The 25,040-nt window shown below is 43.6% G+C and overlaps 1 protein-coding gene across 1 annotated transcript; it reads right to left on the bottom strand.

Annotated features, from left to right (window-relative positions):
- Positions 1-4,815: 4,815 nt before the first annotated feature.
- Positions 4,816-23,288, bottom strand: mtcl3a (MTCL family member 3a; the record flags this gene model as incomplete). The annotated part of the gene is made up of 7 exons (XM_084052312.1): positions 4,816-6,314; positions 7,441-9,235; positions 9,661-9,740; positions 10,844-11,407; positions 15,725-16,036; positions 22,094-22,261; positions 22,836-23,288. The coding sequence occupies 7 exons, from the start codon at positions 23,286-23,288 to the stop codon at positions 6,081-6,083; spliced, it is 3,606 nt and encodes a 1,201-aa protein (XP_083908438.1). The 3' UTR covers positions 4,816-6,080.
- Positions 23,289-25,040: the final 1,752 nt, after the last annotated feature.

The raw sequence follows: 25,040 nt of genomic DNA, 5'->3' as shown, positions 1-25,040 counted from the left end.
TGCTTGATTTTTACGAATGTTCGCCTATTATAACATGCCCAGAATAGAGGACGCTAGGGTTCATGTGGTTAAAGGGTCATCAGCTATAGGATACAGTGGCCGTCCCAGTGGCTCTGTCTCTGTTTTAGAATCCACGGTTCTAGAATCTATTTAAAAGCAAGGAAGGAATCTTAAAAGGTCGGTGGGACTCTTCCCAGGCAGACATTCCAATCCTGACAGACTGGCAGCTCTCTCTCCTGCTGAGTACAGTATAGACAACTGGGTCAACAGCGCGCAACCTGTCTCTAGGCATCACTTCATCACAGTGGTTCTAAAACGTCTTCATGTCAAGGACCCCCAAATTAACATTGTCCGCAGACCCACATCTGACAATATTTTGTGTTAGGTACCCCCGTACGAGATTTGTGTTTAAAAAAAAATCCAAATCTTTCAAAATGTCTTTCAAGATTTTTTAAATTAGCAGATCTACAACATTCACATCGCGATGCATTGTGAGCTTGTATATCAGCTATTCTCAGTGTGTTTCAACGATGCTGAAAGTTGCTTACACATACACGGTCACGTACATGTAAGCAAGTGTATAGGGTTAAAGTGGTTAAACTGATTTTGATGCTATAACACATTTTGCTGGGGTCCCTCTGAAGGACCCCTGGGGGTCCCCGGACCACTTTGAGAACCACTCTATCAAGTACAGTGCCTGAATAGAATAGATTTGGGTGGTCATCTTTTCACTAGACCTGCCTCTTGCATCCATCCTTTGCTCAGTCCTTTCAGTTGTTCTGATTGAAGCCGGTGATGCGGTTTTATGATCCATCCCTGAGTGCAGGAGAGTGGAGGATGTTGTCAGAGCCTGTACCTGATAATGGAAGTGAGTCTGAAATTACAAACTGCCTAATGCCAGAGACAGACCCTGACAGACAGCGTGAGTGTACAAAAAAGAGACTATAGGGGAGATGTGAGTGTGCGGCACGCACGTTTTTGTGTTCATGCATTATCATTATGTGCATACGTGTGTGTGTGTGTGTGTGTGTGTGTGTGTGTGTGTGTGTGTGTGTGTGTGTGTGTGTGTGTGTGTGTGTGTGTGTGTGTGTGTGTGTGTGAGAGAGAGAGAGCGAGAGAGAGAGAGAGAGACAGAAAGAAAGAAAGAAAGAAAGAGAGAGAGACTCACGCAGTGTGAGAGAGAGGCCCTCAAAGTGATGCATCACACCGATCAATATGCAGCTGTCCAGGGCTCTACAGGAAGTCTGGGAATGTGCTGCAGTCAGCAGGGCTCTAAAATCAACCCACACAGATAAGAACAACACACACACACACACACACACACACACACACACACACACACACACACACACACACACACACACACACACACACACACACACACACACACACACACACACACACACACACACACACACACACACACACACACACACACACACACACACACACACAGAGAGAGTGAGAGTCTATTTCAGGGCAGGAAGAAAGGCAGGTTGGCAGGTGCCAGGGGTCCTCTGGTGTCTCCAGGTTTCCTGTATGAGTGTACAGATCAGTGTTTTTCACACTGCGGGTCACAGTTTCTTTTAACGTTATTTTTTGTGGGTCACAGTTTCTTTTAACGTTATTTTTTGTGGGTCACAGTTTCTTTTAACGTTATTTTTTGGTGATTATCTTTTATGCTCGACACAATCTTAAGGCAATTTATGTTTAATTAATTTCATTTACAATTCCAGGCGCCATTTGTAACAGATATTTACAGCACTATTTCAATCTTTTGCATGTAGGGTGTAACTGCAAAATTCTGACCAAAGTATGTGTGACCTAGACATACCTTGTCTGATTCCTTTGATCATTTGCATGTTTTAAAAGCGGAATACTGTATTGATGAACAGTATACATAGAGACATGTTATCTCACTTGATTCTATTTATTGCTTATTTTATGCACAAAGTATTTGGTGGGTCCTGGGCCAAAAGTACCTCCACAGGTGGAAAGAAAATGTTTCTTTCAGTGGGACTGGAGAGCTCAGGCCACAGGCCCGATATGGAGGCCAGTGAGAAGAACATTTAGAAGCCTATTTTTCAGCAATTTCAATTCCGCCATATTTCTATATCTAGTCCAAAAAATGTACTCGGAAATGAATGCTATTGGTTGGGACCAGAGCGGGGGTGGGGAATTAATGCTACTGGTTGTGTAGCTGTAGTCAATCAAATTATCACAAGCATACCCTACTTTATCATCAATTTTAAAATAAATGGGACCATAATTTACCAAAACGCATATCATGGTGATTGAAAGAAGACATTAAACTAGCGACTGGAAGCATATAGTATTTATCACATTGTTTATTAAGGTAATAAAATCAAGTGTAAAGTTTGGCAAAAACCCATCGACTTGAATAGAGCCTAATTGCTTCTGACACCAGCAGAGGTGAAACAGCGAGACTACAGGCCATTCATATTTACAACCGGAATGCTAGCCCCTTGGTTAGGGCAGACATTCAGTGTTAATTTACCTCAGAGTGTTAAATTACAAACTTATCTTATCAGAGTTACATATGGATAAATGAACACTGAAGATTTTACTGTGTATTTGTAGCAATATGTTGAATCTACAACTTGGACATGAGCTTGTGATCGTTGAAATAACTGTTTATTTGAAGCAGGATAAATAATCTCGAATACAAACTGAAATCAATCCTATTCATTCTGTTTTGGGGAGCGATCCTAGCCATGTTTAGATTGGAAGTTGAAACAAGGTTTCCGCGGAGCGTGAGCTGTCAATATGGTGAAACTGAATCAGGTTTCATGGGTATGTAAATAAATACTCTAATAAGGTCCATGAGAGGATGGAAAATGTGTAGATATTACCATTACCGAGCTACCCCTGATGATACCCCTGGTGCGCACCTATAGGTGTGTGTGTGTGTGTGTGTGTGTGTGTGTGTGTGTGTGTGTGTGTGTGTGTGTGTGTGTGTGTGTGCACGCGTGTGTGTGTGTACAGTACAGTACAGTCAAAACATACTATTATATCACAGCTGTTAAAAAAGAAACTATTTGCTCAAATTCTGTGGTTTATTGGACAATGAGTGGGTAATAAGGTTCGATTGCTGGTTACTTTATCTAAGATGTTCTGAATAGATTCTGCAAGGCCAGGGTCTTTTGTATTAATGTATTTAACTGTTTATTGTTCGAGTGTGAAAGGGTATTGTTAATAAGTGCACAGATTTTTGCACAGATAAATTGTTTACTCTAGCTTTATCTGCTAACAATGTAATCAAAAGATATGATAAGGGATTCAAAGGGATGTTGAAAATTACACCAATGATCGTAAAATAACCAATTCCAGCATCTGGATCCCCCAGATGTGATCCCAGGCCAATAATGGGAAGCTACACTCTACCCAACCTGACACAGACATACAAACAGGAAAACATTGTGCAGGAGAATGCTGGGCTGGGCATCTGGAAAGGATGACAGTATTTATATCAGCACCGGTCCGGGGTAGGATTTCTGGCACCAAAACATTGTCTCACCTGCTATTTCTGTCAGAACATGGTGGCAAGTTTCAGACTAAGGGGTTAGGTGTCTCAGGGCCAGGGGAGTGTGTGTGTGTGTGTGTGTGTGTGTGTGTGTGCGCGCGCCTGGGGGGTTGCCATAGACTGACAGACAGCGTTAAAGAGGTGAGACTGAGTATAACAATTTTATCAGCTCATCACCGCAGATTATATGAGATTTGTGTTTATGTGAGACAATGAATGACCTTTCTCGAAAGACAGAAACAAATGTGCAGGGAGGAAAACACGCGCAGACACACACGCATGCATGCACGCGCGCGCGCGCGCACACACACACACACACACACACACACACACACACACACAGACACGCACACAGACACGCACACGGACACAGACACACACATCATCATAATGATGGACTGTCCCAAAGTCACGTACGAACTTCACCACAGTCATCACTCACATCACGGTGTCACCTAGGATGTCAACCAATAAGATTAAGGGAGCCAGACAACCCTCATGAGTCGTCTGGTCCCGTTCTTTAAATGCTGCGGGTTTAACCACTTAAACACCATATGGTTGAGCGGAGTCCCTCAGGGCTCTATACTAGTGTATTTTCAGTTTTCTGTTATTGTGGAGAAAGCTTTTACTGAAAATATCGGCTATTTATATAGTGGTTAAGACTGAGATAGCACCCAGGAGGAAGCGAGGGGGAATAATTATCATCATCATTATTATTATTAGTATTAATATTACTGAAGACTTTGACAGATGTTTAGAACTTATCGATACTTTAAGAAACTCTTGTCTAGTCTAGTGTGTGCTGCTAACCGCCAGAGGAAAAGCAAGAAAAACATTTCATCATACAACAATATCTTTTTGGTAGTGCTTTCACAGGCACTCCTTTACAAAGTTGATCAAATTAAGCCTTATTTCATACTTTAAAAATGTGCCGATCTGCAAGCTCACATGTAGATCGGCTATTTTCTGCAAAGAGATTTGGTGTAGAGGGGAAAAAGGAGTGGGACCATGCATAGACCCCTGGGGGACCCCACTCAATGAAGTATATAGGGTTTCACTTACTTAGTAAACTGGACCTGAGTTGGCTCTGTACTTGGATGGCTTTTTACACCAAATCTCTTCCCACCAGGATATGGATAGAATATGGATGCTGGGGTTCAAGTGGTTAGGTTAAAGGGGTAAAGTGACTGGAACTTTAAACAGAACACTGAATGAGAACACAATTTATAATGCTCCACTTCAGTCCGTGACGCAAAAAGAAAAACAGGAAATTCCTCATTACATTTATTACACAAAAAGAACAGCAAAGGCATCACTTTCATCATGATATGTTTCACCACATTAACCCAACAGACTGTATTGATATGTATCTGTCCATTCAGTAAGTAAAAGTAGAAAAGTTTTTTGTTCATTTCCTGTTTTCAGAAGTTCGGTTATGCATTCATTCAAAATGGGCTCGCATGAATACTGTTACGGTATTAGGTATTATGATTGGAAAACTGTAGCAATGGGTAAAGAGCAAAAATAACCAATGTAAAACATAATGTAATTTGTTTTGAAATTAAGGAAAACCAGCCTTTGGTACAAAGGTAGAAAAGGGGACGTTACAGGCATATCTGTTGATATCAGATAATGTGGGACATCTGCATTGTTATAATTATGTAACGTGTAAAGCCATGAATAAGAAATAAATCATCACAGAGAGGTCAAGTCATCACTGTAAGTAATACTTCTCTACTTCTCCACTACACTGAGAAAAGTAATGTTAGAGAAAATGTTAAGTTGACTAAAAGCGGACCTTAACCTAAATCCAACATACAGTACTATACATTTTGTCACATTTTGTGTATTGGTAAAAAAAAAAGAAAACACCATACCTCAATGATTTTAGACTTGATTGAAAAGCAGATGAATTCGAATGGATTCGGACAAAAACTTTAATAGGAGCTAGCATTACTTTTTACAGTGTACATGTAGCTATAACAAAGGGCATTATTAAAGAGTCCATTGTAGTTAGACCTGCAAGGCTACATGTGTCAAGGCTAGGCTCCAGACCTGAGCAAAGCACATTATTTCAAATGGCTGACATTAACATGAGGTGCACTTATTCTAAATTGCCTCGCAAGTGATGTTTTCCCTGTCCTCTGAGGCCATTCACGTTGCTTGGCAAGTTGTCGGAGCACACCTCGATAAGCTGAGATACTGTATAATATGAAACGGTTTCAGATGTACAGAATAGTTATTTTGCCTCGATCCTTGTTAAGCTCCACTGGATGGGAAATACATTCTAAAAGTTGGTGAACTCAAGGCTAAAGCACTTCTGACTCAGTACTTTCGGGTCCATTTTGGTTACATTTGTACACTCTCAGAGTTAAATGAACACTCTGGGGTTTATAGTGTAGGACTAGGCAGACAGACTGGGTTTGGTATGTACAGAGGTCATGGAGATTGGAAGGAGACTCAAGGTTCAGGGTTGAGGGATTAGAGGTGATAAGCAAAGGCATCTTGTTGCATCGCAGGGACCAGTCAGGACAGTTCAAATGATGACTGTCTCCATGTGAAAGGCTGAGTAGGAGGAGAAGGAGGAGATGTGTTTCAGTGGGATAGAGGGCGGTGCAACAGGAGTGGTGGAGGGCGAGGAGGAGGTGGAGGAGGAGATAGAGGGGGGGCGGCTGGCCCACCGGGCAGGGAGGCGTCGGTTTGCAGGCCGGGCAGGCCTCGAGAAGTTCTTCTGGTCGGAGGAAGAGGAGATGGAAGAGTCTTTGTTTTCCTGAGGAGAAATCAATGAATTAACATTAAGGATTATCACACCCTTCCAATCAACCTCTAAATTCACCAGCTCAGATACTTTACATTTTGTCACTTGTCCCATCTGTAGTCCCATTCTTGCCCCTAGGGAAAACAACAAGTATTATTTAAAATAAAATGGTCAATACATTGTCTCGTCCTGTGGCAAAAGAGAAGAAATTGAAGATACAGTGAAAAACAAAAATGTACATGCAAGAGAATAGTTGTATATAGTTTTAGATTGTAGATTTGTATTTTTGGAAACATCTCCATTTCATTTCAATACTCTTTGGTCAAGGTTAAATCAACATTTTTATCCGTTCGAATTACAGAGATTACCTCTGCATTCTTTCTGAGTGGCAAGATTAAATTGGCCTGATAATCGTTCCCACAATTTCAGAAGAAAAAACAAATCTGAAACGTAATTCCTGTGGTCTGCTAAGGGCATTCAGTCAGCTGGCTGTTTGCAGATGTAATCACAAGTAACGCGAGGGCCTGAAAACCACTTCCAAAAAGAGGCCCTCACGATGAAAGAGGAGATTTTCTGGAAAGGTGGATGCGTGTGTGTGTGTGTGTGTGTGTGTGTGTGTGTGTGTGTGTGTGTGTGTGTGTGTGTGTGTGTGTGTGTGTGTGTGTGTGTGTGTGTGTGTGTGTGTGTGAGTGAGTAGGGGGGGGGGGGTTATTGACATCCTGCCAACTTAGCTTTGTGTGCCACACCACCACTTCCTTTTATTAGGAGCCTTTTAGCAGTGCAATGGCCCAGATGCCCAGATCATAATCGAGGCTTTGGCCCGCTTCTCTCTCCGAGCACATACCAGAAATAAACACTATTCCCATTGGAGTTGTCCTCAGCCAAGGACAATCGCTGAGCCTTTCACAATGCAACAGAATACAAAGCAACAGAATGTGTGACGTCCTCCATATCCAGTGGTAGCACTGGGCTTGCAAGCAAATAATTTTACTTCAGTACAAAAGCATTCATGTGGCAAATGGATGCCTGTTATTATACAGATGTTATATTAACCTTTCCAATGTGAAGATACAGATAAGATTTGTGCGTATGTCCGCGTGTCCGTGCACACAACATGTAAGGATCAGACTCCACTCACCTGCATTGTAAGACACGTGTCTCTCACACTCATGGCGGTGTGGCTGCTGAGCTGTGCAGTATGTGTGATGTGCGTGTAAGAAGTCTGTGAAGAGTGCGTGTGTCTGGGGGCAGGAGGTTGGGGCGCAGGCTCCATGTCCAGCATGTCCAGCAGTTCTGCAACCTTCTCCTCGTGCCTGGTGGGACTGATGTTGGGACTCGAAGCGGTCTGCTTCTGTTGGTTCTGGTGCTGCTGAGCCCAGGCGGCGCTCTCGTAGCTCTTCAGAATCCTCTCCACCGCTCCGTAATTAGACCGCGACCCCTCGGGCCGTGGATAGGCAGCCAGAGTCAGGGGCTTCCATGGGTGGTCGTTCATCACACGAGGCCCATGCCTGGAGGTGTCAGCCTGGGCAGAGGTACGCCCTGGCTGTGCTTGGTGGTGACCTGACGGTGTCAGCTGTTGTGGCCTTGATTCAGTAAAGGGCTGCTGGGGCGAGTCGCTGACCGCCACGCGGTGAACCCTCACCTCCTGGGGCTTTACCCTGTTGGGACTGGACCCGGACAAATGATGGGTTTGCCCAGACATGACTGTCTCTGTGGTGGCTCTGTGCTGCGTGCACCTGGTGGGGCTGCCTGGGGCCTCTTTGGGTCTAATCCGCTGAGGTGAAAGGTCAATAGTGAGTTCCTGCTGCACTCTGACTTCTTGACCTTGGGAGTCATTTCTGCTTCTCTTGAGCCTCGTTTCAGGGATGTGAGGAACATGGTCAGAGGTGGAGGGAGTTAGCATGACTTTGAGATGCGTGCTGATGATGTCAGAGGTGACCTCGGCACATTGCGGACGAGGGTCAATGGTGGCCTCTCTGGGTTGTGGAACCTCATTAGAGACACATTCCGTCACACAAACTGGTTCACAAACCACATCAGCATTGTGCTGCTCCTCCACCCCGCGGCCCATTTCAGCCTGAAACAGAGTTCGGTTAAACTCAGCTGTTTTCTGTTCCAGCATTATATTCCTTCTAGAGCCCTGGAGGCTAAGACAGGCAGGGGGTGAATCCAGAGATAGCAAAGGCAACTCTACAGGTGATTCTTTGACAGTGAAAGGCATTTGATGTTGCTTAGGTGTTTGTATTAAGTTTTTAAAAGCAGGCCTGTTGTCTGACCGTGAGTCTTTCGTAGCAGTCAGTATGTTGACTTCTGAGAAGCTTTTCTGGACAGGCACATATGCAGATAATTTACTGCCACAGAACTTGCTTGCATCGCATGACCAGCGGTTGTGGCAACAGCCGGCATTGCAGTTGGAGTTAGCTGGTGCGCAACAGGACACAACCACACTGTCAGCCAGAACTTTACCTTCATTTTCCTGCAGCATAGCCTCAAACTTTCTCACAATAGATGGACTGGGACACTTGTTGTCCACCAGAACACAGGGGCTGTGACAACTCCTGCCCGTGATCATTGAGGATTCTGGAATTTGAGGTTCTGGCTCAGGGGTAGAGCTGCTCAGGTTCCAGGACGCGGTACGAGGAGGAATGGGTGGTGCTGCATATGTAGACATCTCAGCAGGTGTTTCTGGTCTTTTATCACAGTCTATCACGTTGTCTGTCCCATTGCTATTGGTTTTCCAGGATTCTTTCTCCGTACGATTGTCCCGCCAGGTATTATCTGGTGACACGGTGATCCAGTTTTCCTTCTCCAAGGCCCTGAGGTCCTCATAGATCTGGTTGAGATCACAGAGTGGTTCCTCAATCTCCAGGCTGGTTTTAACGTGGAGCAGCGTCTCTCTCTCCTCAGGCAGGTAAAGAGATTGAGAACGATTCCTCAAGGGAATAAAAAAAAGTAAGGGAAACTAAATCAGTATTCAGATTAAATTAATGTCAATATAATAATAATACACTGATATTACACAGTGCTAATGATCGAGACAGACATGTAAAAGATCCTTTAGGACACAACTTAGGTAAATGCAGAGAACAAATTCCACATAATGTGCCCCCCAACAACAACAGTGTTAATGAAACAATAACAACACACACAGTACTGCTCTACTACTGTAGGAATATTGGCAGTGATTTAGAACAACACTGTGCTTTGTGTGCGCTACACACAAACCACACATACAGATGAACACGCTGTACACAGGATAAACAACAGGGAATGACTAGACATGACACATCGAATCAAGCAGATCAATGGTGACCGTGTTGTTGGCATTATGTTGTCCTAGCAACAGGCGTTTATTTACCTCTTTTCCCCGCTCTTCTTTCTGATCTCGTCCTGGTAACTGCAGAGCTCCTCGCTCACACGGGCTATCTCCTTCAGAGCCTGGCATGGAAGATGGAGATGAAAGAGAGAGCCATTGAGATGCATGTGTTGTCTATACACACAGAAATCATGAGTGTTAAAGGACGACTTCACCACCTTTCAACATATCTTCATATAATAGGTCCTCACTAATGCTCATGATAAAATGGTAAAAAAAAAATCTAATCAGTCTGTGTCTCAGAGGAGGGCTGTAGACAGTTCAGAAACCCGTCTACCGGTGACATCATCGATGGGGAATCCAAGCTAATAGAAACTGCAGGCTTTGTATTCCTGGAAAGTTGCAATGCAATAATAGATCCCATTGTTCTCGCCTTAATAAAACTCTGAATAATTTTTTTAAAATCTTTTTGGAAAAAAAAATCCTGCCTAACGATGATGTCACTGGTAGACGGGTTTCTGGACTGTCCACAGCCCTCCTATGAGAGACAGACCAAGTAGAAAAAAATTGTATCATTTTATCATGAGCATTAGGGAGGACCTATTATATGAAGATAGGTTGAAAAGTGGTGAAGTCGTCCTATAACGTCCTTTAACTCAGAAAGTTAAATAAACACTTTCAGAGCTAAATTAACACTCATTTTAACATCTTAATATATTTTTGACCACTTGAACCGTTCCCAATTATTATTTTTTTCTTAAAGATTCAATTTAGTTTTTCCAAAAATAGCAGATCTACAAGCTCACAATGCATCTCACTGTGACAAGTTTTGATCGGCTATTTTTTAAGTGGTTAAGTGGTTAAATGTTATTTTATAATTTGTGTAATACTGAGTAATGCTAAAATGAAAAGAGAAAAGTTCAGATCATTGTGAGGCTGTTTAAGAACATTGAGTGTGATCTCTGATAAGTGTAAGCAGAGATGGAGGTGGATAATACAGGAAGGAACGTACATAGTAAAATCATGAGAGTTCCCCCAGCATCCATATTCTGGGGGAACATTAGCCAAATATAGCCAATCTACAAGCTCATGTAGATATTTTTGGCAAAGAGCCAACTCAAGTCTCCAGTTTACTAAGGCTAGAGGGCTTAAGTGGTTAAATGTGAATAAAGCATACAAATTCCGTTTTTTTTGGGGGGGGGGGGGGGGGTGGGTCTAAACTCACAGCATTGAGAGCAGTAATGTTCTTCTTCTTGTCACTGCTGCAGATCAGCTCTGTACTCAGAGGACCTCCTTGAGGGCTGACGGACCGATGGACATTTTTTAGATTCCCTTTAGAGGTATTAGTATTCCACCCTTGAGCCCCCTGCAACGCAGCGTCCAGCTCTGCTGTGTCCACAGCGTCCTGGCTGTTAATGTCTGTCTGTGGTCGCAGCGGGCCTCTGTCTTTCAGCTCGCCCGACTGCTTGACTTCTGCATTGTTATCCTGGGCAAAATAGTCACCGATGCTGGGTTCTCTCTGGAAACCTGGCGAGCAGCTGCCACTGTCGCCGCTGATGTTGCTTCGTCGATAGAAGCCTGGAAACGGCGGCGGATTGGGAGGATCCGACTGGCTACTACAGCTGAGGTGCTCGGTCCGCGACTGGTTGCTGAGAAGACTAGAGCCAGTGCTGGTGGATTGTAGGCTGAGCCTAAGTGCAAGGTTGTCATCGTAATCCTGGGTTCCACTGTCATTCGTCCCCGTCCCTGTCCCTGTCCCCTCTCGCTTGGCCCTCACCTCACAGTAAAGCTGCGAATAGAAAAGAGGGGATCTGAGTATTAACCACTTTGAACCTGGCATCCCTATTTTGGGCATTCCCATTATAGGGGAAATGTCAAAAATGGCAGATCTGCAAGCTCGTACTTGTGAGCTATTTACACAGACATATCAGGGATATGTCTGTGTATGTGTGTGCGCGTGCCCGTCCTGTGTGTCTTTGATATGCAGATCCTGTGGGTGTTGTAAAGCTACAATCCAGGACTCACTTAAATTAATAACATTTAATTTCAACCAATCTCTAAGGTAGAATACGTATGTTAAGCTTGTCCGACTAAACTGTGGGAGCCTAAGCAGGGCACAGCCTCGAGGGGGAGAAGAAAGCTGACCTACGTAGACCAAGCGGGACCCTGGGCTCAAAACCGCAGAGAAGTTGGACTTGTTTTTTGGCTCATGAAGTCAATGTTAATATGGTGGTAGTTGAAAGTGGTATCCTTACTTTTCCTTTGATAAATTGTGACCCAGCTACTGGTTAACTAAGTCAATAACATTATTTAAGCAGACGGCACTCTGGATTGGACGCTAGATGTGCCGTTATCTTCATTGGAATTTTTGAACACTGTTGGAATTACCAAGAGAGGGAGACAACAGTCAGACACAGAACTTACGGATTGTAGCTTTAAAATCAACATTGTATTTTCGGCAAACTACTGTCACTACTGTCTTTTTGTCACTACTGTCTTTTTATAAATAGTTCATGAGACTTTCTAGTCAGAGGCAGCCTACCTAACACTAATGTGATCAAAGAGACACAATAAAAGAATACACCAAAAAAAGATATGAACTGAGAAATGAGTGGCACTCCCAGGAATAAACCACTATCACTATGCCATAAAAAGTTAGATGAAAACAAATGGGTCAGTGATGACATGGCTAGATTATATATATCAAAAATGCTGTAAAAGAATACAGAGTGCATTTATCCACTTCTAACCTGGCGTTCCTATTTTGAGCAAGTCATTATAGGCATTGCAACATGTTGTGAACTTGTAGATCTGCTATTTTCTTTATTCTTCAAATGATGAAGTATAGGGCTTAAATGGTTAAGCACTCTTATCATCCAATGGCTAGACAAACCCACAGAGCAGGCTAGATGATGAGAAATTGCTATCAGCCAAGAAATTAAAAGGACCTAATCACACAGACTGAATCCACAAATAACATCAAAACATTCACAGAAAAGTGACTGGAATAACCTCTGGCCTCCTATCCTGGCATCCTGAACTAAGAACTATTTTATGACCTTCGGGCGCCCTTCTAGCAAGTTCTCATGCAATGTCTGGACAGAACTACTGCCTTTGAGCTTTCCATATTCCTCAGCCTCATTTTCTGGTCTCAAGAGGCCAAATGAGAGCCACATGTTTTTTTTCCACACAAGATTGTTCCTGTGCCTTAGCGCTCCATCCAAGTTCTTTTGTATGGTTTCCCTTAAAACACTAATCTACTTCTTGGAGCATGTCAGATTTTAATCCGCTGGTAAACATAGCCATGGGGGGGTCCAGCATCAGTGTCACCACCCAGGCAAGAGAATCTCTATCTCTCTCCTAGCCAAGCCTTCCCATCCTTAACCTACCCACAGTATAATTCTCTCTCCTGTGACCCACCATCTCTTGTCTTACATCCCACAATGTTACCTAAGCTCTACTACGCCCACACTCAGCCAACCACCTTAAAGGAAAGTCCACACACTAAAGATGAAAACAGAATTACAGTAGCATTATGATATTTCTGTGATCCTAGCTTGTTTCTTTGTTTATATTTTGGGTTTTGTGAGATATGCCTCAAAGCTAGAAATATGAGACCCAAAATTGTAACGGGAGGGACCTGAGCTTGTACCAGGAGGGACCTGGGCACAGTCCCTAATCCATAATAGTTGATTGTAAAATGAAATATTGCTTGATTGGGTGTACGAACTAGAAACAAATAGTCATCAAAATATTTTTTTCAAGACCAGCTTCTGTCTCTTGATGATATCAGAGTCTTGGGTCTCTGGTTGCTACAGTTCTTTGGGCTCATAAAATATGAATACAATGAATGAAATGTATTGAAAGGTGAACCATCTCATTTCCAAATTAAAAGGGCAGAATACAACATTTTCATTTCATGTCGATTATTTTGAATCATTCTGCCCAATCCTTCACCTTTCAATCAAAAACCTCTGCTGTACGGTCTACCGGTTCCCTGCCAGCATATCTTATCATATATAAACTGTACCATTCAACACAAACTGAGCTCAGAAGACTCCCAGCCCCAGGACAAAACTCCAGCTGCCCCCTCGTCCCTCGTCACCAGCCCCTTCTCTGCATCTGCACTGATCATATATTGTTTTGACAGAGTTGATATGGAGCAGGATGTGTAGGAGGGGATGATTATACTCTACTGTAGGTACTACAGTTTATAGGAAGAGCAACAAGCATACAGCACTTTATACAAGAATAGACTAGACCACCGATGACCACCAAGTGGTCATCGTGGCAAAAGACCCAGAACAAAACTGGAGATGTGTGTCTATTTATGTGCGTCTATTTCTTTCTCTCGCCCATTCCTCAAAAGCAAACGATTCTAGTCATACATGTAGCACCCGAAACAAGAGTTTGCGTAAAAACTAACGAGTCTCCTCCATCAAGGTCATGTGAATGGAATCCTTTACCTTTAAGTCTTAGTGATCATTCCTTGTATCTTGTTAGCAGGTGAGGTTGTGCCATTCTTTAAGAGCAGCAATCTATAAGACGACCTCAGAAGACCTTCTTGTTCTAAACAAATGTGCAGTGTCAGTACTTAACAGCTAGCACAATGATGAATCTGTAATCTATGATTCTTGAGGTATAAGCTAGGCGTCAGTAAAGATAGGGTTGGCAAACTCTTGGACAGTTTTACAGTAAAACTCAGGCACTGTGACAGATGCAGTTTTTTTGTGTTACTCTAATGCATAGATATTCAACTGGCGGCCCGCGGGCCACGTGCGGCCCGCGAGGAGCTTCCTTGTGGCCCCTGGCCATATTCCAAAAATTTGAAAAAAAAAAAAAAAAAAAAAAGTTTTTTTTTTTTTTTTTTTTTTTAATTTTCATAATTATTATTTATTTTAACTTTAATTTATGTTATCAAAGTTAAAACAGTACAAATTATTTATCCTTCATTAGTTCTTTAAAGGCCATCTTTCATTGGAACTTAACTTAGAACCTTAAATAGAACCGAATTAGACCGAATTAGACCCGAAAAAAGGTTGATTTATATTGGTCAAATAGAACCGAATTAGAACCGAATTAGACCCGAATTAGACCCGAATTAGACCGAATTAGACCCGAATTAGACCCGAAAAATTGTGTGCGCGCGTGCATTTGCGCGCACTGTGTGGCCCCCAACTCCAAATTATTTTGCAGTTGTGGCCCCCTGCCTAATCTAGTTGAATACCCCTGCTCTAATGCATCTATCACAAAAAACATCAAAGGGCAATCCAATTATTGGCCTTAAGTAGGCCTATTAACCATTTTCAACTCTAAGTTTCTATTTTGGGCATGTTTTCTAGATCAGAAGATAACAAATCTTTTTAAATGTTTCAAACATTTTTAAAAATAGCGACAATAGCAGATTTACAAGCTCACAGCGCGTCACATCGCGACTATGATTCGTACGACAAAGTATAAAATAGGGATAGGTGGTTAATATGGGACAATGAAGCTTATGTTGTGCTAAATCTGTCTGTAATCAAACATTCTAATACCATGTTAGGTGCTGCTCATCCACCCATCAGTCACAATATAAGCCACATGATTGATTACATGATGTGCTTCGGATGTGGAGTCTCTGCTTACCACATATAATTTCTCCCAACCATCTCCCAGTTATAATTAGACAAACTGTTACTGGAAGCTATTTCCAGTACACACACTGTAGGATTGGGGTTATGTTTGTACAAGACATGATGATTAAGATTCTTGTGTGTTGTGCTGTACCATATACTGTATACTAGGCTACTGCAGTTGCTTCTTGGATTATGCTACACATTGAACAAACTGTCTAACAAGATGCACAAAATCACTTACAGTAATACACACGCATACGCATGCTCACACACGCATGCTCGCACACGCACACGCACACACACACACACACACACACACACACACACACACACACACACAACAAAATCAAGGAGTGAAGTGATGCGCTATGAGCTTGTATATTATTTCTTAATAACCAATGTATAAAATAATGTTTTTTAGCTCAAATCTCAGACACAGATGCTTTCCCGGTTTTAATGGGTTAACAACATGCTCCATGGTGCCTCACCTCCTCTATCTTTCTCTGCATGTCTCTCAGCTGGCTCTCCCATTCTCTCCTCTCCGTGTCGAACCTCTCCAGAAGCTCGGCCTTCTCCCTCAGCCAGTCCCTCTCGTTGTGTTCCAGACGACAGCGGAGGTCCATTGCCGCCGTGTGAGTGTCTGCCAGCAGTTTCCTCTGCTCTTCCCTCTCCCGGCGGAGCGACGAGGTCTCGCCGCCGCGTGCTTCCACAGCGTTCCGTAACGCCACTGGTCCAGGAGGACCCCCCACCGACTGGACCCCAGCACCAACCAACAACCCTGCACCTTCTCTAACCTCCAGCTGGAGAGGAAGGGAGAGAGAGGCGCGAGAGAGAGAGAGAGAGAGAGAGAGAGAGAGAGAGAGAGAGACAAAGGGAAATTGGAGGATGAGAGGGGCAAGAGTAGGGGGAGTTGGCAGATAGCAGGAGGGGGAGAGTGGGGGAGGAGTGGGAGAAGTTGGTGGAGGCCAAGACAGAGAAGGAGAGACAGTGAGGGGAATAGTCAAAGTTGGAAACAGTGAAAGAGGAATAAAGGGGGTAGGTAGAGAGTGAAAGAGAGATGGGAGAGGGAAAGGGAGAGGGAGAGGGAGAAAACAAATATTAGACACCCACAGTAAAACCCTGAGAGACGGTTTAATCCTGAGTGTATGTAAAAATGGACCCGTAATTGTTCTGGGTGGAATTGAGGGAATGAAGGAGTGGCAGGAAGAGAGGTGGAGGAGTAGAAGGAGTGAAAGACCACTGGGACGAGTGTGAATGGGTTCAGAGGAGGGAAGAGAGGATTGAAAGACAAAAACATCCTGCCAGAACTCTAACTCACAGGGATTCACTGATGGTCTCTGTGGCACTTGTCTAAAACAGGATACGGTGCAGGATATACTGTAGCGCATTCAAGCACAGTAAAGTCTGCAACGGATGCACATGATGGCAGTAAAAGGATATGCGGTTGTTCAACTGCTCAGATTCACACAAAGACAAGCTTGTCTCCCGGACAAGAAACTGAGCCTGAAACGTGCATGATTCCCAAAGTCATATTTGCTCAGCTCGTGCAAAGATGGAGAAAATGTTTTTCAGGATTTTCATTTAAACAAGAATAGGACTGAATGTCCTGACTTGGTTTTGGGGGGGCCAAGCACCACAGGTGCATAGGCACCTATTGTACAGTATCTGTTAGTTGTATTGTCTCCGCGAGGCCAAGACTATGTATTCGCCCCTGTCCGTCCGTGTGTGTCCGTCCATCTTTGTACAGCTAATCTCCGGCACCGTTAGCCCAATCGACGTGAAACTGTGCACACACACTCCCTGGAGAGGCCGTTTTGAACAAATTGCCTAAAATCATGAACGCAGCTAATTTTTGGTTTAGGCTTAACAGCCTTTCCCATTTTCCTGAAACTTGTTATAGTGGTAGAACATCCCCATAATGACCACTGGAAGAATATGAAGCCACTTGTTGCACTCACTGCTTGCGGCCAATAGCCCTCCGGTATTGCTTGCTTGCTTGCTTGATCGACCAACCCGCCCGTCCGTCCGTCCGTCCGTCCGTCTATTAGTCATTTCCAGTTTCCCCCTGTGTATTGTGGCCCCCACTGTTGGCCTGGGGACAGAGTATACACTACAAAGCCTCATGCCTCCTCTGATACATAAGGAGTAACCAGTCACTTCTTTTCATCTGACAGTGAGGAGTTTTACCAGGAGGGTGTAACACATACAGAGGTTCACGGCACGCTATCTTCATTTACACGACCCACTAGTAGGAGTCGCTAGTGCAGCAACAAGGATACAATCATCCCACCCGCGAACACTGCCAATTGTGTTTATTGCCGTGCCAGACCAGCCTAAGCATTGCTGCTGGGGTCAAACCAGGGCCTCTACGGTGGTGGCCATCAATAAGCATTAAAGCACTCGGACGGCCCTCTACTTTGTCTCTAGCATGGTTTTCTCATGCCCTGTGGCAGTTCAGTTTAGGTAGCGAACATTCATTGTTGTTCCCTTCAGCAAGAAAACACAAGAGAAGAGTTTGTCTTATCAAAAAATCTGTAAACATTAAGCACAGCCGTGACGTGAAGGTCATTGTGATGTAAAAAGTTCAGTCATTCCACAACCAGACATTCCTCGATATCAGTTACCCATTCATTGTCGGTGAGGTAGTTGCAGACTATCTTGACATAACAGATAAAAGTCTTGGCTCTCAGGTTTCTAGCTTTGGGGAGAAGATGATCATGTTCACAGATCTACACTGACATGTCCTGAGCCACAGGGATAACGTACGTGCATTCTTAAACTGGGTGCCATTCAACTTTAAATGCTTTAAAAGCCAAGGTTAGGCCCGGAGCAGCACAACTCCACTTTCCCTGGTGGTTGTGTGCATATTTTTATGCTTTTATGACACCAAAATGCAGTCTATGGAGTTGGAAAGCACCCAAGACAACGCCTATGTGTACGTGCATGTGCGTGTGGTATGCTATAGTGCGTGGTGAGTGTTTTTTCTATTTGTTTTTTTTGGTGGGGGGAGGGTGGGGGGGGGGGGGTAGTATTCACACACAGACATCACATCAAGCTAGGCCTGCTTCTTTGAACCCTCGGTCATGAGTCTATTTCTGCCTGTGGCCTGGGGTCATGAAATTATGGCTTGGGGAAACAACACAGACCTTTTCTGTCTGACTGTGTCTCTTTTCAAAGTTCTCCACAATTACAGATGGGGGAGGACAGGCGCTGTCCACAGTCTATTTAAACACCCCCAAATAAACAAACAGTGAAAGTGCAAAAACAAGGTGGTTGGAGGAAAAATGGCAAAGCAGGACTTCCACTGACAAGACTTTTGCTGACCATCTGGCGTCTGTATAGAGAAACTACTTAACAACAGTATACAAGAGGAACACTACATGCAATTGGAACACAGGTAAAAGAAACAAACGTAAGGAAACGTGAGGGAATCAAACACAGTGTAACTTCCATACTTCCAAGAAGCCATCTTCTGTTAATCTTGGCTACCCTCACTGTACAGTGTATATAAAGGTGACTGTGTCACCATGGTGGCCCACTATTAATAGGGGACTCAGAGCCAACGCTTTACAATGTCACATTCCGAGGGGAGGGGAGAGCAGAGGAGGGGCGGAAAAGAGGAGAGGAAAGGAGAGGAGAAGAGAAGAGAAGAGGCGGGTGAGCTGGCTGCTAAGCCAGAGTGAGATGTCTCTAGCTGCCAGCAGCTTTCATAAATCACTGGTATGTACTGAAATATGCCTGGAAATACCCGGCCAGAGACCTATGCCTGCACTGCTTGTTTGGTGTTTGGTGGTGGTGGAGCCAATTGGTTTACACACACACAAACTCTCTCTCTCACACACACACACACACACACACACACACACACACACACACACAAACATGTATGCACGCGTCCATGCACGCACGCACGCACAAACGCACACACGCACACACACACACGCAAATATGCTGTTAAAACAAGGCCTGTATTCATAAAGATTAAAGTGTTTGCCTTTCCTTCAGAATAAGTATGACTTGACAACTTTAAGCATGAGACTTGATATAATAGGAGTAGGATCACTGGTCAGGTCACAAACTCCAGCATAACTTCAACAGAGACGTAATTGTTTGAAATCAGCTCTCACATGATACAGAAATGTCTGTTTTTTTCTAACTACAGCATCTCTTACATTTTTTTTATAAGCCCTGGACTCTACATAAAATATTTGATGCTGGGCTGGAAAAGGTGTAGGAAACCCTGACTTAAACAAATAAAGTTAGGGTTTCCTACACAAACCCTAACTTAATGTGTTTAGACCCGAGGATAAATCTTAGATTTAGTACTTAGAGGTCCTTGGTGAATATGTACCAAGAAAAATAAACTGTGGCAGGATGTGGTGTGAGGAGAAAACAGCTTCTATAATGATGCTAACCCCTCCTACCATACTGTTGCGCTACTCCAAGACTAGACTACATGCCCCTCAGCCTGTTTGTGCAATCAATGGAAAAGTGTGTGTGTGTGTGTGTGTGTGTGTGTGTGTGTGTGTGTGTGTGTGTGTGTGTGTGTGTGTGTGTGTGTGTGTGTGTGTGTGTGTGTGTGTGTGTGTGTGTGTCCACATGTGAAAGCCAAGTGAAAGACAAGTGAATTCCAGGTATTTATCCAGGAAAAAAAGTCTACTTAATACAACATGGATTTGTAATTTGAAATATGCATTTCCCTCTCTCTCTCTCCGTCTCTTTTTCTCACACAAAATGCCCCATCTCTCTGATTGTCCTGTGTGTGTTAAAGCTGGAGGGAAGGGAAGGCATTTGAAGTCATGTTGTAGATGACTCACAGACACTGGCATGATGGTATAAACTTCTGGGAGTAAGTGAGTGTACGTACATTCCTATAACAGTGTGTGTGTGTGTGTGTGTGTGTGTGTGTGTGTGTGTGTGTGTGTGTGTGTGTGTGTGTGTGTGTGTGTGTGTGTGTGTGTGTGTGTGTGTGTGTGTGTGTGTGTGTGTGTGTGTGTGTGTGTGTGTGTGTGTGTGTGTGTGTGTGTGTGTGTGTTATGGTTTGAATTCCTGCAGTGGATTAAACTTCCATCCTTGCCCTGCTTTGCTCTGCATAACTAGGCTTCATGGACCATTCATAAAGCCCACTGTCATCCGCACCATTTGTGATGGGAGAACAACAGAATTACAGTCAAATTACAGCAGTTACTCTTTCTCATTCAGTGCGGGTAAAGAAAATGTGACTCTGCCTGCACTTATCATATTGTCATTCTACAAAATGAGTCAGGCCTTATAAGCAACATGTTTGTCAAACTCTTACAACATTGCACCATGCTGTTCTAATTCTTGCAAAATTAGAATAGAGTCAAACACATCAGCAAGAGTATCATTAAATATTGTTCACACACTGCAAAATCCTAAGAGCTAATTCATCCTAGAGTGTAATAATCGACCTATAGGGTCTAACCACCTTACTAAAATGAAATGGAGAATCCCAGGGTCATCACAGTCTCATATTAGGAAAAGAAGGAACAAGAGGGGTTCTGTGTACATGGGCGAATGCATGACCAATCATTTATAGATCTGAAATAGGAATCAGATGAGACTATGTTGGCAGACAGCTACAGAGATATTCCCTAAAATATAAACAGATCACAATAAACCCAGTGTTAGTTCATTAAGCCCTATTTTCATAAATGTTCAACGTTTCCAACAGTTTTCAACATTTTTCAAAATGTGTCACTATTCTTTTTTTTCAAAATAGCAGATCTACAAGGTTGTGAGCTTGTATATCTATATTTTTCTCTACTGAATGTTTAGACACTCCAGATGGACACATTTTGCTAAACGAAAGGCTTTCATTGTTTTATGCAGACAAAGGATGGTTTGATTAAGTTTATATTGATTTCTTCTGGAACGACCAAATAAAGCCACATCTCCTTGCAGAACCATAAAAATGTTAAATCACTGTGTTCACCCTTGTTACGGTTTACGAGAATAATTATTCACTCTCCTTGCCGATACCTCACAAAGCATGGCATTGCTATGCAAGCCCTCAGCCACAGAAAAGTATTTTCTGATGTTTTTTGGAGAAACACTTAACCTATTGTTACCACAGACAGCTGCTGTTAATAGGTCATCTACTTAGAGAGCAAACTGTTGAAAGGTGAGCTGGGAGCCCATGTGTCGGGGGGGGGGGGGGGGGGGGCTTTGGGGGCTAAGATTGCCTCCTTCTCAGTACAAAGCTTTTGTCTACGCTGAGGTTGGAGTTGGATGGGTGCCAGAGCAATTTATCACCTCGCCAACTGAGTGGCAAATGTGGTTGGCCCAATTTACACAAAACTAGTGGCCAAAAGTATACCCAGATATGTGCCAGAGCAAATAAATGCTCACACACACGAAGAGGCATTAAGACATGCATAAACAAAATATTGCAAATTATCTAATTATTTATATTTCAGTATACATTTATATTCAGGCGTTTCAAAACAAACCCACAGACATGCCTACATTAACAAAGCAACTGTTTGTCCGCTAACTTTGTAACAATACTTATTTTCTTTAGGCGCTTTTGAACAGTTAAAGTTTAAGGTGTTCATTTAACTCTGTGAGTGTACAAATGTAGCCTTTGGGGTCCATTTTTAAACTCATACTCTTTTATTTATAGATTTTACTGTGTAGATAAATACGCACGTGCACGTGCGCACACACACACACACACACACACACACACACACACACACACACACACACACACACACACACACACACACACACACACACACACACACACACACACACACACACACACACACACACACACACACACACACACACACACAATATCGCCACTCATTTCCCTTCTGTTTCTACAATACCTGTGCAATCCTGCATTTAAGCTCTGTCTTCTCCAGCTCCCAGGCACATCTGTCCCTGGTGTACTGCAGCTGTAACTCGCTCCTCTTCTCCTCCTCTCTCTTCACCTCCGTCTGCACCTCCTCCAGAACCAACTTCAAGTCCAGCAGTATCCTTCTGTTCTCCCCACCCTGCATGGGAGCATGTTTGTCAGTCATCTCAATCAATCAGATACTTTTCCAACAGATATAGTCTATAATAGGCCTATGCTTAGTTTGGCTAAAATGTCAACCATCCCACACCCTTTTTATCATTAGCTTACTCTTTTCTTCTATTAGAATAAAAGAGTAAGCTTACGATAAAAGGACAAATAAATTCACTTTAATAACTAAATAATTTGACAATTGAAGACATTTATTACATATTAATGCTGAATTCTTAAATTCATTTCATACATTTCCTTCTTAGTGTGGGAATAACCTACTACTACTACTACTACCACCAGTAGTATAGCCTACTACTGGTAGTAGTATTGTCTAGCATACTGTATAAGCAGCAATTACAGTTAATTCATTGATACTTATAGTATTAAGTATTAAACAATAGAAAAAGTAAAATGCTGTAATGGCCTATAGCCTACTCTTCAGATTTTAAGTCAGTAGGCTAATTAAGGTGAAGCCTGTGACTGAAACTAAATTAATTTCACCCCTGGCCGCAACCACTGTCAAAAACAAACAAACAAGCGATTCTCTTCCGTCAGCCTACTTGTATATCAGCCACCTCTCTCAACAGTAACTCTTTCTCATGCATCCATTCCTCTCTGTCATGTCCGTGACGTTTTTTCAAGTCCTCGAATTTCTTTTTCAGCCGTACGTGGTGAGCCTGCTGCTGCTGCTGAGGTTCGTGCCCCGGCGGCCAGACTACTTGGCCCCTGAGCACCTCCAGGGGCGTCCCTCCTCCTCCTCCTCCTCCTCCTACCACTGAAGCACCGGCCTGGGGCTCGAAGATCTGACTGAATATGCTCGGCGGGGAGGAGATCCTCCGGAGCGGACTGCGGCTCTTGCCTCTGTCTGGCCGCTCCACCCTGGAGCAGGGCACGAACTCCCAGCCCTGAGAGGCCACATAGCCCCCTCCTCCACCTCCTCCACCTCCTCCTCCTCCTCCACCACCACCTCCTCCTCCGTGCAGCCCTGACCCGTTCCCAAATGCAGTCCACATTTCACAACCAGTAACAAAGAGACAGAAAACATGAAAAAAAAGCCACTCCTTTCACTTAAGTGACCAGAGTAATAATTATCCAAATCCTGCCATTTGTCCGGATGGCCGCTCAGCAGCACTCCAGGCAGCCCCTGGCGGAGCTCTGCTCCCACAGGCACTTGTTCCTTCCATGTCGCTGCCTTGCCTGCTGCCTGCCTCAGCCTACATGACCGGGTCAGTCCGGGCACCTGCAGTCCAGTGTGTCCCTCGTTAAAATCCACGCTATTGCACGTATGTGCAACACACTTATGTTCGTAGCTCTACATCTGTCGCCTGTCCTTCCTCTGCACCTCCATGACAACTGTCTGCAACGGAGATCTGTCTGGGCTGACGACGAGGACAGAGACAGAGTAGTAAAACTACTCCGACCGACGTAAACGGGAAGAGCCAAGAGCGCCCAAAAATATCATGCCGCGCACTGGGTGTATTTTTACCCTCGCTGTAACCATGCATTTACTTTACTACCCCCGAGCAGCTAGTGCAACAAGGACAGTCAGCTGCATGGGACTGAGAGAGACATTTGGAGGAGAAGAGGCAACTGGAAACATGAATGAATGAATCGCCCACCGATCGATCACAGCGATTAGCAGTGATGTTTTCTTCTTGAAGAACCAAGCGGTATCAATAAACAGATTTACGCATGGCACGCGTACGCACAGTGTTTGTGCTTGGTGCGTTTATCGCGTCCACGTGTTAATTCAGCAGCGAAAGTTCGTGCCCTGACGAGTCGACAAACGTTTGCTATCAAGTACTCATAGGCTATTAGCCATGGATACATGACGGTCGTCTGTCACGACAGTCATGGATAAACTTCAACCTGCTGTTTGCACTTTCTCCATTTACGGCCCGTACATCTACAATAACGTTCAGATTTGAAACATAAAGTGCTTACCTCGTGGCCACGGATGTTACAATTATGTACGGGTTCTCAGAAGTACCCGTATGTTGCGTATTGTTCAATAAGAAGCATTTTAATCCGATCGGTGACCATTTTCTATGTTTTTTCACAATTTTTCAACTACGTGACCCTATCGGTTTGAAGGTGTATTGCACTCTGATATGTTATAACTTTATGAGAAAATGGCCACCGATCGGATTAAAATATTTTTTATTGAACAATACAGAACATACGGGTACTTATGAGGGCCCGTACATAATTGTAACATCCGTGGCCATGGCGTAAGCACTTTAGATTTGAAATCTGAACGTTTATATAGATATACAGGCCATAAATGGAGAAAGTGCAAACACCAGGTTGAAGTTCATCCATGACTGTCATAATATGACCGTCATGTTTCAGGGCTAATAGGCTATAATCTGCCAATCCGGTTTAATTTAACACAATGTAAGTAAGAGCATAAAAGTCATAAGCATAGCCTATTATGCCAGCTATTAACTCCCTCTTACCTTGTCATATAATCCTGTCTGGTGCCCTACATTTTCTGAAAGTTCTCCGATTCTGAAACAGCCATTTAAGTCTTCATTTCGGACAACGGAGCATAGCAGACAGGCGACCAACTACGCAGAATAACCCATCAGAAATACAAACAACGTGACAGAAGCAGCAGCTGTAATTTATAGCTGAAGCCATGCTTTCATTAACGGAAATTCCCCCCCTCTCCTCTCTCCCTCTCTCTCTCCCTCTCTCTCTGTCCGTGCCATGGTGGAAAAAGTACTCAAATGTTTTACTTAAGTAAAAGTATCAATACTACA

Source organism: Gymnoscopelus microlampas, assembly GCF_963454915.1.
Source record: "Gymnoscopelus microlampas genome assembly, chromosome: 3".
NCBI lineage: Eukaryota > Metazoa > Chordata > Actinopteri > Myctophiformes > Myctophidae > Gymnoscopelus > Gymnoscopelus microlampas.
The sequence above is the reverse complement of the archived record's forward strand: the minus strand, read 5'-3'. Positions and strand labels throughout refer to the sequence as shown.